Source organism: Amia ocellicauda, chromosome 1, assembly GCF_036373705.1.
Source record: "Amia ocellicauda isolate fAmiCal2 chromosome 1, fAmiCal2.hap1, whole genome shotgun sequence".
Classification (NCBI taxonomy): domain Eukaryota; kingdom Metazoa; phylum Chordata; class Actinopteri; order Amiiformes; family Amiidae; genus Amia; species Amia ocellicauda.
The window spans coordinates 25,115,391-25,131,204 of record NC_089850.1 but is presented as its reverse complement, the minus strand read 5'-3'; the positions used below and the strand labels follow the sequence as shown (position 1 = coordinate 25,131,204).

Here is a 15,814-nt window from a genome sequence, read left to right as displayed (position 1 = left end):
AATACATCATCTCTGTTCAAAAACATATCTAAAGTAGTTGTGCCTTAACTTATTCTTATTTATTTTATCAATGTGTGTTGTTTTGCTATTTTCATATTTTCACACACTGCCTGCCTGTACTTGCTGCCATTAATTTCTTATATTGTTTTATCCCATACATAAAACAATATCACACGCACACTAAAGAAAGTTCAGTGTTTGAACTGAAACCATTCTGACAGGGTCGACTCTATTAAGTATGTGAAATAACAGTATGCATGAAATGAAAGTCCTTCCTGTAAAGATCTTTACAAACAATTATAAATAGTGAATCATTACAATGAAGTCAGCCTTTATATGTGCTTTTTACCTTCCAAATGAAAGCAACTAATGAAAAAACACGAACTTTCAATTATTGAATACTTTTTTCACATGTACATATATTTTTATTTTTGTATTGATATTTAAATATCATGCATCATGATTGATGCATCACCAATGTATCACCACCAGCAGTTTTCCCTTCCAGACTTCCAATGCAAATATAGCCAGCATTGGTTCAAAGACTCTTTATTGCATCTGTTCTTAACTAGATTTCTGGGTATGCACACAGTTTTTACCATGGCAATGAAAGTGCAAAATGATCTGAACAAAAATAGCATGATTCCTATTCATTAGAAAGTGGGCTGTCATTTTTAATGTACGTCCAAACAAGGATGATTTATATGATGGAACATGACACTTAAGATGTACAGAAATAATTGTTTAGGGCTTTGAGCATTACTGTAGCATAAGAAATGTATATGCTTCAGTTCCTAATAGTTTTACACAAACCATGACAGACTGACACTGAAAGGCAAACATTTGTTTTCTATTTTGGACAATATGCAATGTTCAACTATGTTTCTTCCTGACATTTGTATGTATAATATATATTTAATAATATATATATATATATATATCAATCTTTTTTATGAAAATAATTTTAAACTACTGAAGCAAAGCATTTTTTTTTAAATATACTGGATATATGACACAAAGGCAATGTGTAGATTCAATTTGTTTTTCATTTGTATACTGTAATTTGGTAACAATTATTACAACATTTGAATTAAAATTCCTTGAAATAAAATAAAATAAAAGTTGTTTGTGATATAAATAAACTCCTGATGGCAACGATACATGTTTAATTGCACAATGTGAGTGAAAAGGTTGGTTCAAACTGAAATGTATGATGGTACACTTTCAACATCATACGATTTCAAGTAAGTGATTTCACCCCATAATCCTACAATTCAGTGCATAAACTCACCTTTCTGGGAAGCCTGGAAAGAAATGTACAAATTACAATGATGTTTTTACCTTATTTCCTAAGTATGTTGCAGGTGCGCTCCAATAATAAGGCTGGGGCAGCACTTGTCCGGCTTCTTCTTTACTGTTCCATTGCAGCTGAAGTCTATCATACTTAGCAAGGTTCCACCCGGACATATCTGTCAGCTGCAACATTTCACACCATAAAATGGAGAATTTAGTCAAATTATAGTCAAGTTATTATTATTCTATAAGGATATGGAGTTATATCCTCTCGCAGCACTTAATAACAAATTAACCTACTTATAACAAATTAGAAATACAGAACATGATGGTGTGTGTGCATTAGGAAGGAGAAAGAATCTACTTTCAAACAAAGCTGCCTTTGAGTATTTGTATTTCCATGTGTTAACGGCGAGCTTTGATTTGGTCCTTCTGATTTGTAAAAAAACATCAATTTACTATTTTCCATGTATACGTTTGTAAAAACAATTCCTTGGAATTTCCTAGAAAAACTTTCCAAATGTGTAAATGGGTAATGTAAAATAGATAAGTGTGTTAACACACACACACATATTATTTATTTAGTTGATAAAAATGATGAGTGTTCCTTCAGAAATAGATAGCTTTGGTGAACATAAATAAAACATTACACAGCCTTTTCAGTAACCTTCCTTTCAAGGTCAGCTTTATTACAAAGACAGATGTGAAACAACCTGTCACATGCAGTATCATACTGCAGATTATCTTCCGTAATCCACCAGTGCCTGCCCCTCTGCACTGATTGCTCATCTCAGATTTGTTTAACGATACGTACCACTGCAGGCTATTAAGGCGGTTAACCTTTCCCCTTAATAATATAATTTCAACAAACATGTCATTTTGTTGGGCACTTTATAAATCACTGCAAATTTACAGCTCCATAGAGCATTGCCTTTCAGATTACTCTTTTTACAAACATCTGAGCACAGGAGTTTGCTTCTGTATTCCAAAACCCCTTTTATTTGGGGAACGAAAGTGTTAAATTTAGTTTTCCTTGTAAGTCACTAATGTATTGCATAGTAAAGGAAATGGGACAGTTAAGCCTGCCATATTTCTTACATTACTGTAGGTCCAATGGGAGTCTGTGCATTCACTTGCAATGCCTGAGCAGTAACACTTCTCACAGCCTCTGATATTTTCTCTCTGGAGATTATAAAACCCTGGCTTGCACTGGTCGCAGTTCTCACCTTCAACATTTTCCTGAAAGTTAAAAACAACAAATACAATATATTAAAACAATGTATAAATGTGTGTATGTGTGTGGGTGTAGCTTGTGAGGATATGTCACATTGTGTCATTTATAATGTCATGTTGTCACTCTGGAAGTTCTCCAGCTAAGTTGTAAATATAATGTCATTTTTGCCGTTCATATTGCACAAACACTTTGGATGGCTGCCTATTTCAAAGCTATTAGCTGTAGAGCTCAGACCAAATTATTTTCTTCTTGAAGTTTTGAAGGTTTAAAAACTCTGTCAAACTTTTATTTATTATTTATTCTGTATTTATTTATTTATTCTGTCTGATTTTTTATTTTTAGGCAGTCCATCACTACATTCTATAGTGTTCACAATTATTGAGACAATCAGACAACAAGTTTATGGTTATGTTATGATATGATGTTGAATAAGACAACACCACATTATTGATTTATAGAGCATTTCATAAGAGACACTTAATCACCCAATACCAACCAAACAGAGAGCTGTGCCATATTATGAGCAACCTATAGGTAACATACATTAGATACAGCAGAAAGCTCAAAATTCTAAAGACAAAAGAAAGCTGATATTTCTACCACAAACAGAATTGTTATAGGGAAAAAACATAATTCCAGTATATCTAAGGTGTTTATTATGATGTTACAATATACACACACACATGTACATATGTGTGTATATATATATATATATATATACATATACACACACACAAAGTGCCTATGGAAAGTTTACACCCCCTTTAACTTTTTTTCACATTTTGTTGTGTTTGTTGAGTTTCATGCATTTAAATTCATATTTTTTTCCACTTTTCTTCACACCATACTCCACACTGTTAAGGGGGGAAGTTTTGATCGTGAAATATATACATTAAAAATGCAAAACTGAAATATAATAATTGGATAAGTCTCCAACCCCCAAAGTTAATACTTGGTGGAGGCACCTTTGGCAGCAATTACAGCTTTGAATCTGTTGGGATAGGTCTCTACCAACTTTACACATCTACATTTAGCAATTTATTTGACCATTCCGCCTTACAAAACTGTTCAAGTTCTGTCAAGTCCCTTGGGGATCGTTGATGGACTGCAATCTTCAAGTCATGCCACAAATGATTTAGGTCGGGGCTCTGACTGGGCCACTAAAGAACATTTACCTCATTGATTCTTAGCCACTCAAGTGTAGTTTTGGCTGTGTGTTTTGGGTCATTGTCATGCTGAAAGGTGAACTTCCATCCCATTTTCAGATTTCATGCAGAGGGTAACAAGTTTTCCTCAATGACTTGTGGGTAACACTTTATATTACAGTGTCATTAATAAACGATTGGTAAATAGTTTTTAAACAGTTAGGAATCATTCATAATTCCATTTATAATTTATCAGTAAACCTTTATATGTTTTTTTATTATTATAAATTATCAATCATATCCTATAAATGTTTACTAATAAATAATATATTGATTTATTAATGGTTCCTAACCATTTATAAACAATTTACCAATCATTTATATATGATGCCATTGTATAAAGTGTTTCCCTTCCCTGTACTTTGCTCCATTCATTTTCCCTTCTATCCTGACAAGTGCCCCAGTCTCTGCCAATGAGAAATATTCCCATAATTCTGTCAAACTCTAGCAGAGATTTGATGTGAGTTTTTTCTCTCCCATAAAGGCCACTTATGTGAAGCACCCAAGCTATTGTAGCAGTATACACAGTGTCTCCCAGCTCAGCCGTGGAAGACATAATACATTTAATAAATTCACAATTTACACAAGTGTATACGAGATATACAGTAAACAATATATAAGGTCTTAAATCCTACAATGAAAAAGCTGAATACTTTTGAGAGACACTGTACATGTCTTATACACAATACCAAGTAATCTTTATGTGTAATATATTTAAAATATATGTAATGTTTTACAGCTAAATTATAAAGGACCCATATTGTTATTATTTGTATATTTGCTTTTTCTTTTGTTTGTTGTTTTGGTGTAATTGTAAGTTTCATTCCTGTAGGTCGTAGGAGTACGTACAGTGTAGGAGAACAATTATCCAATCATGCATTCAAATACAACTACCATTCTTTGACAAGGAAAGCACATTTTAGAGTCACTTTTGGTTGAAAGAAGTTATAAATATCAAGGCATCAAATGTGGATATTTATATAGGCTTTTGTTTTGCTTTCTGGAATGAATATGACATATGAATGTGACATAGCATATCATCAGGAATATCAGGAGTGCAGAGATGTTGCCATTGTGTGTAAAAAGTATGTATTTTTTTGCATGGGAATATATCAGGAACAATAACTGCTGTGTATTCAGGTTCACCCTTTTCTGCTCTGTCTACTCAGGAATGTCAGATGGTGCTACATGACAAATGCATGAGATCGTGGATCATAGCTAATTACCAAATGTTCTACTGCAACCAGCTAATTAAGGGTTGTGCAGTGTGTATTTAATTGACTATTAAGCCCTCAATAAAAGAGAGGCATATAAAAAATATAAAGTAGGGTTGTCAATCGATTAAAATATTTAATCGTGATTAATCGCATGATTGTCATGAGTTAACTCGTGATTAATCACAATTTAATCACACATTTTTATTTGTTCTAAATGTACCTTAAATTAATACTTTTCAAGTTTTTAATACTCTAATCAACATGGGCATGGACAAATATGGATGCTTTATGCAAATCTATGTTATTATTAGTGAAACCATACTCAACATAGAGCATGAAGACTAGACGTGTTTCAAAGGTCACAGATGTTTTTCAAAGAAATGTTCATGTCTATTAGACACATGAAAAAAAGAACATAGAAGTAATGGGAACCTGGTATTTCTCTTTCTTTGCACTGAGCAATTTACTTACACAAGTCTGTTTACATTTAGTCACCCATTTAGTTATCGCTGTAATGAGTCTATTGCTTGTGGAGTTGTCCATCCGTCTCCGCTGCAAATGATCTAGTGTGCTCCGGCTTTGGCGAGGGGGAGGACAGCTCTGCATCAGTTGAATTCGCCATCAAGTGATATTTTAAACTCGACGTGCTGCGGTGATAACTTAAGTCACACCGACAATCAATGCAGACAACTTCAGACATCGTTTTGTATATGAATTTTCCGTTCAGAAGAACTTTTTCTTTCTCCATTTCTTTTCGATGCTGCATCCTTTCCTGTCTTATGGCTCGCTATGGCTGCATCTCCATTTCTCCAACTACGGGCTAGACTATGGGTCAAAATGCGCGCTGCATTAATCGCGCGTAAATAAAATTAGTGCCATTAAAATGAATTTGCGTTCATGCGTTATTAACGCGTTAATTCTGACAGGCCTAATATAAAGTAAAACTGTCCTGGAAGTGTTGTGACAGAATAAGTACCTAAGCCCTGTAAACAGAATCTATGCTTGACTGGATCAGGAGAGCTTTCCAAAGGTTGTTTTAACCTTTGTTGGTTAGAAGAAAGCTGCTATGTGTTTATGAGCCATTTACAAAAATCTCCCTGAAGGTATTTTTTGTTCCAAACACTAATGGTACCCGTTTCAAAAGAGGTAAAATAAGAAAATAAGCAGGAGCCAGACTAAATAAGAATTATGATTAATCTGCCAGTTGCGATTAATTACAATACATAGTAATTTTGGCGAGGCAGGGGATCCTTCTTTCTACCTAATGTAAACCCACCATCATTTTTTTAAAATTGAATTAACAGGTGGATCTAGGTTTTGCTTTTGGTCTCAGCCTAAGCTGTAAATCAAATAATGAGATTTGCGCAACTGATTAAATTTCAAAAGTTTCATGGAAAATGCCTTGCATAGCTATTTGTCGAAGTATTAAAAACCTGATAATTGTAATGTTAATATCATTACTCATTTGACCCCTGCCAGCTATAATGAGATTATTTAATTGTGGATATTCTTACTTTTATAATAATTGTGTATTTTTTATTTTATTTTTTATTTTAATTGCAGTACACTAACTGGTAGATGCGGAATAGTTCAAGTAATTATTATACATTTGAAAAACAATGTACTGAAGTAAAGTTGATTAATTTATTTGTTTATTTCTTAAATGCATGCATTGTATGGTAATGTACTACAGGATAAGTGGTATGACCATCTTAACAGTAGCACATGTTGTTTATGCAAAACAAAACTAATATGATTTGCTAAAAAATTCAACATGGTATAAAATGCTTGTAAAAAAAAGAATCAAATTACAAGTATTAAGTGTTTTTGAAACAGGGAACCCAGCAGTTGATATTCCTATATTGCTTCTCTATACAACCTGCTATTTAAACCAGACAAAGGAGACACATTTACATGTATTACTTGACATTCCACAGACTTGCCATTTAGTAAACTAGGTTTTAGAATAAAAATAAATAAAAAAATATCAGAATAGAAAATACATCTCTCACCATCAGACAAATTAAACTTAATTGTGCTTTATAGCCAGAGTGATAGATGACATTATTCAATTTATGCTAAGTGATGCAAAGGTCCCACAGCAACTGTGATGAAATGGAATTGCTAGTCTTATCATTTTAACCTCATATTAATAATTATGTTTAGTTGCTTAGTTAAACTCTTGCTTGATTATGCTCATTAACTTTTTTTTTGCCTACCTTGCACTTGCATGGCTTTTCACAAGGATTTTCATTCTGGCTCCCATCCAGGCTGCAGTTGCAGCGAATGCAGAATGGATAGCCAGTGTAACCAAAAGCACACCTGTCACATATTTTTCCATTGTAGCCAGGCTTGCAATGGCAGGAACCAGCATTCAAGTCTGCAGTGAAAGGAAAGAAATACATAAAAACTGTAGAAATTCAGAAATGTAAGTGTGGAAATTTTACAATAATGTAAAATGAAATGTTATAAGATTAGAATTAATACTAATTAATTGTTTTAAATGGAGTGGTTACTATAAAGACAGTAGAAATATGTTCTAAAGAAATACAATGATGTAAGACTAGTTATGCCAAATCTTTACAAACATGCAAAGAATCACACCTTGTAAAATAGGGATGCACCGATAAGAAAAATATTGTCCGATACCGATAGCAGATGTTCACATAACATGATTGGCCGATGCAGATACCGATGTTACCCTGTCATAAATTAAATTAAAAATGCTTCTAATTTCAGCTCATTTTAATTATACAAGTTATTTTTCCATATATTTGAATAAGAAAAAACGTATACCCCATTCAGACATATGAAAGGCCACCAATTTGACATATGGTGTATTTTTTAGAAATGCAAGGTACGCAATGGGGAAACCCATCTACAAAGCCGATACATTTCTTTCGGATGTAGTCTATTTTACCTTGGATTTGTATGAAAAGAATTTCTGGTTTCTTTACAGATTAGTGTATTTAATAACGTACAATATAGACTAAATATGTACGTAAGTGCACATCTTATTCAAATTCTTCTTAAGATTATTATTCACTACTATAGTAGCAGGCTTCACGTATTATGCATATGTTATCTGAAGCGGGGAAGGACCATTTATATATATGTCAGACAGATGTGTTCATAACGTAGTTGCAAAAAGAACGAACTTTTAAACATTTACATTTAAACATTCGTTTTTTAACACGTCTGTATTTTAAAGATTAAAAAACGTCAATGGAAGAGCTGTGTTTTGTTTTAAAAACAAAGACAGAAAACACTACGAGCGACAGAGCCTGATGTGGAAAGGACTTTTGTGTCAATTTAATTCTTCATGCTTTACATGATTGGAGACATAAATACACTTTTCTGTTAAGATATATTAGGAAGAGCTAAACGTGTATAGACAACATTATATTCAAAGCATTATGTTACCGTAAGAAAACGTTTCCATGGAAAATATTATTAGTATTGTTACTATTGTAATCAACAAGATATGTGCTAGTAGATATATATTTTAAATGGCACAACTTGACTCCCTTAACTAATTACTCTTACTAGAGACCTGTACCTGCAAACGACACTTTTTGCAGTATTATTTTTAATGTATTTATCAGACGTCCTTAACCAGGGCAAGTTACAGCTGAAACTAAATACACACGTTTCACGATTAATCATACAGTAACAGCAGATACAATATAGCAGGTTAAAATGTAACTAAAGTGTGCATGTTTCAGTCATGGCATTTATGGACGCATTTATTAAACCAGACCTTAATGTTTTAGAGGGAAACCCAGATCTGCTTCATTAATACCATGGATATTCATTAATTTAACTGGTAAATGGGCACACGTTAACTGAATCGCGTTCGCCTTCATACTGACTGTCTCTGCGGGGCTGTTATACAACAGACCTGCACACTATTCACAAAACCACAGCCTGACACCTTCCAGTTATTCATAAAATATTAATAAAATCGTCTGCTACCGATCCAATTATTATCCTTCAGTTTATTTTAACTAGTCGTATAAGCGTCCGCCAGTGGAAACGGGGCATGAGTGTGAAAGCTCTGACCTTATACATCGATCAGCCATAACATTATGACCACTGACAGGTGAAGTGAATAACACTGATAATCTCGTTATCATGGCACCTGTCAGTGGGTGGGATATATTAGGCAGCAAGTGAACATTTTGTCCTCAAAATTGATGTGTTAGAAGCAGGAAAAATGGGCAAGCGTAAGGATCTGAGCGACTTTGACAAGGGCCAAATTGTGATGGCTAGACGACTGGGTCAGAGCATCTCCAAAACTGCAGCTCTTGTGGGGTGTTCCCGGTCTGCAGTGGTCAGTACCTATCAAAAGTGGTCCAAGGAAGGAAAAGCGGTGAACCGGCGACAGGGTCATGGGTGGCCAAGGCTCATTGATGCACGTGGGGAGCGAAGGCTGGCCCGTGTGGTCCGATCCAACAGACGAGCTACTGTAGCTCAAATTGCTGAAAAAGTTCATGCTGGTTCTGATAGAAAGGTGTCAGAACACACAGTGCATCGCAGTTTGTTGCGTATGGGGCTGCGTAGCCGCAGACCAGTCAGGGTGCCCATTTTGATCCCTGTCCACTGCCGAAAGCGCCTACAATGAGCACGTGAGCATCAGAACTGGACCACGGAGCAATGGAAGAAGGTGGCCTGGTCTGATGAATCACGAGTTCAAGGTGTTGACTTGGCCTCCAAATTCTTAATCTCAATACAATCGAGCATCTGTGGGATGCGCTGGACATACAAGTCCGATCCATGGAGGCCCCACCTCACAACTTACAGGACTTAAAGGATCTGCTGCTAACGTCTTGGTGCCAGATACCACAGCACACATTCAGAGGTCTAGTGGAGTCCATGCCTCGATGGGTCAGGGCTGTTTTGGCTGCAAAAGTGGGACCTACACAATATTAGGCAGGTGGTGATAATGTTATGGCTGATCGGTGTATACAACAAAGCAGCCTGGGACTATATTATCTAATGAAATGTGACTGGAGAAAAAAGCATTAGCCTATTATAAAAATTATGTAAGCATGATGCCTTTACAGACACCACAATCAGTCACAAGTAATCGGCCATTTTAAAGCAGTCGGCAGATACCGATTATTACATTTGTTGCCTATAATCTGGCAATACTGATTGCTGGCCGATTAATCGGTGCATCCCTATTGTAAAACCTACATTTCAAAGGTATTAACTATGCTAATTTAAAACATATTGTGTACACTCTAAAAAAGGAAGACATTCACTATATAAAAAAAAAACTTCCATTGTGAACAGATATAAACCTAACAGACATGTATAATGTAAGAATAAGAATTAAAAAATAGTAAGAATAAACTATGCATTTTCAAACTATACATGTGAACATATTTTGTACTATTTACAGTACATTTCAGCAAACACAGTGTAAAACTGCAACTTGCAGTAGGGGTATCCCTGGCAACCCAGACACAGTGTCAGGTACACACACATTATTATAAAATCAAAAGAGATATTAAGTTTACAGATCAAAATAAATTGAAACCAGCCCCTAAGCTACATTGAAAATATATCATTAATATTATGTATCTATATTGTTATTATTGTTATTATTATTATTATTATTATTATTATTATTATTATTATTATTATTATTATTATTATTATTATTATTATTCATGTTTTCCAGTTTATTCTTTGATGAAAGGTTGAAAAGGGCACTTTCCCAAAATTTAAAGAGGTAGGGCATCTATTAAGAATGGGGCAACATTTGGTATTTTTACACCTGCTCCAGCTCCCCTTTGCAATTCTTTCATAAAGTCAGATAAAACCCTTGTGGTTTACCAACACGTTTCAAGGTTTTGTTTATGAGCTTGTCAGACCAGTAGCTACAGCAATGATGATCAATTGCTTTTGAAACGATCCCTGAAATGAGAAAATGATGGGTTTGTGTTCTGAGCTCCAACTAATGTAACATTTCTGAGACTGTGAATGTCATGCTTATGCATATTTTCAACAGCAATTTTCTATCCATAGCCTACTTCACAATCATGTAAGTTCCATTATTTATTTTATTGTGCGTTTGTTTATACGTTTTTAAAGCAGTGTTTACTTGCCTTTGAAAATATTGCTCACATTATGTATGCTTTGTAGGTGTATATTTGGGTTTTACGATTCTTATTGTTACTTGATCCTATTGCTGCCAACTAACGCACTTTATAGGTAATGGTTGTTATTCTGCGGAAGGTATAGCATATCGTATAATCTATCTTTCTTAGTCTGTGACTCAAATTCATGGAAAACAATACAAATAAATCGTATCAGGAATTATTTTACTGTTTATTTGTTCTAACCCAATCGATATGGTGGTTCTTTTTTGTAAACAAGAATAATGTAACTATAATCTGAATATATACCTCTTGGTATGTTTATATTTAATTAGAAATGTCAGTTTTGTTTGACCTTTTCAGGTATGAAGCATTTTAACGTTATATCCTGCCACAATGTTCTCAGCACAGGTAAAAGGTGTCAGCCACGATATACTATCCCAGTATATTTAATCACACACTTTTTAAACACACTTTTTAAACACACTTTTCCAGGTATAACCTGTCAGATGAGAGCACTGGGTAGTGCAGACTGTTGAAGGATTTAGGGGGGCTGATTTGGGAAGTTCTTAGGCAGTACAGGATAAGAGAGCATTTTGTGTTACAGAACAAAATTTGGTTCAAAGAAAGGGAGGATGAGCATGTTTAATATCAAAAAGGATGAAAGAGCAAGGAAACTTGTGGAAGACAATGATTCTGCCTTATATAAGTATTGTTTAGACAACTGTGTATAATATGTTTATTATTTAAAAATGACTGCAAGCTGGTAGAGTGAATGGTGGCTCTGAGGAATATTCTTATGAGAAGTAGAAGTTTCACAAGAACATACTCCTTGATTTGTAAGGTTGCTGAGGAATTGCAGTGGTTTTAATCTTAATTAAACTGTTTGCCCATGTTCATCAAGCTGAAATTAAAATGCACTGAAATGTATAAATGCCTCTTTGTATCACACCTCCTACAGCTTTCGTTTCATCTTTTATGCATGTGGTATGGAGAGACCCCTGGGGATCACAGAAGCATGGCACACAGGGATCAGGCTCTTCTGGGGTAACCTAAAATTAAGCAAATAGAACATACTCTGTAACACCAAGCAGAGATCTAGGCAAACATTAATCACAACTGTGATGAAAGTCTCTCTTATACAAATAGCAACTGTCACTAATTAAACACAAAACACAATCAAACAGTATCCATACACCGGGACAAGCACACACCAATGTCAAGCTAAGAATTAAAAAATGACATCTTACTCCTAGTGGTCTGAAGTATCCATCAATGCAGGTCTCACAGTTTACCCCAGCAGTGTTGTTGACACAGTTCAGACAGATGCCGCCACCTTCATACTCCCCATTGATGTTCAAGCTCAGCTTCCTGTCAGCAATAGTTTGATTGTAGGAGCATTCCTCTGACTTCCCATGACAATTGCATTCTAGAAACAAAGTACTTCTTCTGTAAGTTGTGATATGAGTACAGATAATAAAAAAAGCAATTTTGTATTATACAGAGTCCATTAAGTGTTCAGACTGTGTTCAAAGGCATAATTTTAGGTCTACAAATATATAATATAAAACAATATCAAAACAAATAACAAAGAGACACAAACAAATATAAACACTGAAGAATGTATTACATTGTGAATAGTGATGCACATAACAACCATATAAAACTGATATTCATGAATATCTGGAGGTCACGTTTCTAACTGTTAGTAGAAAAGAATGGTAACATTTTACATTAAAGTACTCAAATTGCTGTTATACGTTCTTTATAAACTGAAATATATGAGCCATGTATATGAATGAATATATTAAAAATATGAACCTAGTAAGAGTGAAAATATTTTGAGTTGATTTTCATGTGGGGAATGTCTGCATGTCTTCAATATACAGTATATATTATTCCAATTATTTTTCCACAGGTCTGTAGAAGCAGATATGAATAATTATACATATTCTCTTCCACAAGGGAAATTCAAAAGTTAATTTGACCACAAGCAAAAATGCTAGGTTTAAATTACTTACAAGTGGTTTGACTGCACATAATTAATTCAACTATTATTTAAATGATACGTTTCCATGAATTTTAAAAGGAGTCAGCATGGCTTTTTGACATCTATTTAAAAACTGAAATGCTACCAGAAAGACATACAAAGAGGAAATATTGTGCATGATACAAATGTAACTATATATATATATATATATATATATATATATATATATATATATATATATATATATAAATAAATTAAATACATTTGAACAGGAGTTTCTTATCTATTTGTATTTTCAAATGCAGTATCATGTATTGAACTCTTTTATGATGTTACCCAACCAGATCCCACAGCAGTCCTGCAGACATCAGACACAACATGACACATCATTCCAGGAATTGTATTTGTACTGCGTAGAACATTCAGTCTTGCAAAATCATAATACCTTGCTTAATATGCCTTAGAGTAGCCGTAACAGCATTCACTTTGTCCACAGCAGACTGACAGCATGTATGTGCCTTCATTTTACAAGAATTTTCTATTATCACAGATGTCTGTTCTTCGGTATTCTTTGCATTTCCAAGGATTTATTAGGATGTTTTTTTCACCTTCACATAAACCCTTGACATTGATGTAGGTGCATGTTGTGCAAGTTAGAAATGATTTCCTCTTAAATGCATTCACTTCTATTTATTCCTAGATCGACGGTCACAATTTCCCTTCAACTCTTTTGATTTTCAAAGCATTGAGAGTAACAATGCAAGCAGGGGTGCTAAGCTACACAAATTCAGAAGATTTTTGAATAACTGTGCTGAAGAATCATCAACCCAGAGGCACAATTGCATCTACCCCACTGATACATGGGCATTAAATTTGCTTACTTTCACAAACGTGCCGTGTTAGAAAGGTCCCAGCCATCCAGGGTCTTTGGTTGTAAAGAGGACAACATCGATCACAGCTTTCTCCACAGGTGTTATGTTCACATTCACAGCTGAATTTCTACAAGATAAAATATATAATATAATGATCTGTTCTGTAAAACCAAATGTCCAAAAAATAAGAATAAAATAAAAACTTAATTGCAAACAATCCTTCATTTACTTAATTTGAATGAAAATACACACACATACTGTGTATAAAATAAAATAAATAAGCAGAAAAACACAAACCTTGGTCTCACTGTGCAAGGGACAAGCTTTTGCGTGTCCGTAACAGATACACATTCCACCAACTGATATGTCTTTGATTGAATAGTAATACTGTGAAAAATAAGACACATTAGATATATTAGAATATTAGGGAAATTCTCTTGACAAAATACATATTAAACTTAAATAAACTGCCTTAAATGTAATAAGAATAAGGTAAAGCCATAACAGAATTAAGATTAATCAGAGCTGGCTGAAAAGTACTTAAACGATCAAAAGTACTTTATTTCAAAATAGACAACTCATGGAAAGTCTATCCAAACTTATGATTAACATGCTGTTTTCATGCCTTACCTCATGCAGGTTATAATTAATAAAAAAGTTCCATTCAGCAACAATTAATGACCACTTATTCAGTCTGTGTAGGTCATCACTCTTCTAAGATACTATAATTAATCATAACAATAAATTCCAAACTGATATGATCTTTGCGTATATTTAACAGCAACCTATTTGTATTCCAAATGTATTACTCTGTGTAGAGATCAAGAGCATTCTACTGCACAGCCTTTTTAATAAATAGCACCTTTTAATGAGAAAGTTTCACTTTTAACCTGTCCTAGTTCTGTTATGAAAAACTCAGTGAGTAGTTTTGTTGGCCAGAGTATTCATACAGAATAAAATTAACCTTCTTTAGGAAGTTAACAGATTCCTCAATTAAAAAACAACAACAACAACAATGAATTAAGAACTTCTCATTGGATGACAAACAACAAGCTGTACAATTAATTTTCTGGTGAGAAATAGTATAGACTGACAAGTGAATATAAATTAATAACATGTCTGATAGTAATATACAGAAACACTGTGCTTATGTTTTATTTTTGTAAAGATCTTACCCTTCTAGTAACAATTGGGTCAACATCCCTGGGATCATTGTAAGTTAGAGTCATTAAATCTGCGTTCAGTGTCCTTATCCGCTGAAACTGAAGGCGAATGTAGCGAGCAGAGGTGAAGTTCAGAAGGACAGGTGATGGGTCATCCGCACTGGGCCTTCCATTGATAAGAGAAGTGTGAATCTAAACCAAAAAACAGAACGCTGTGTAAAGACACTTTTAACAAATCGAGTCATGTTTCAATGCTGCTGCTGTTCAGGACTAGAAGACAATAGCTGACCAAGGGAATTCAAAGAGTCAGACAAGTTCTGTAGAACTTTTACTTTATATACTATGCTATTAAAAATGTATTTCACAACTTTGATGGTTATAAACATATTTCAGAATAGGTGTTACTCACTACCTTATAAGCTTTTTATTCAGTCTTTACTATGCATTGTATTTTGAAACATTATATGTAGCTGATATTGATAATTATAACCTTTTCAAAGCATTTTAAATATGTATTTGGAAGGCATGCTCAACTGAATGCACAGCACAGCAAAGTAAAAAAAAAAAAAAAAGAAATCCTAGTGATGTCTGCAGAGCTACAGAATGTGCAAAAAATCAGGGGATTTAATGGTGTGGGTGTCTGTGTAAATTTAATCTCTTCTGTGATAGATGACACTTTTCTATGAATGAGTGTTACAGTATACTGGCAAGGATATGTCCTTCCCTAATTGTC

General features: G+C 34.1%; 1 protein-coding gene across 1 annotated transcript in view; it reads right to left on the bottom strand.

The window, feature by feature from the left end:
* Positions 1-15,814, bottom strand: part of lama2 (laminin, alpha 2) — a 208,555-nt gene that overhangs the window by 102,791 nt on the left and 89,950 nt on the right. Inside the window, exons 5-12 of the mRNA XM_066699351.1 lie at positions 15,094-15,273; positions 14,216-14,305; positions 13,928-14,045; positions 12,307-12,485; positions 12,009-12,108; positions 7,169-7,329; positions 2,392-2,532; positions 1,342-1,476 (exon numbers count right to left, since the gene is read on the bottom strand). Of these exons, the coding sequence (XP_066555448.1) occupies positions 1,342-1,476; positions 2,392-2,532; positions 7,169-7,329; positions 12,009-12,108; positions 12,307-12,485; positions 13,928-14,045; positions 14,216-14,305; positions 15,094-15,273 (1,104 nt within the window). The remainder of the gene's footprint in view (positions 1-1,341; positions 1,477-2,391; positions 2,533-7,168; positions 7,330-12,008; positions 12,109-12,306; positions 12,486-13,927; positions 14,046-14,215; positions 14,306-15,093; positions 15,274-15,814) is intronic.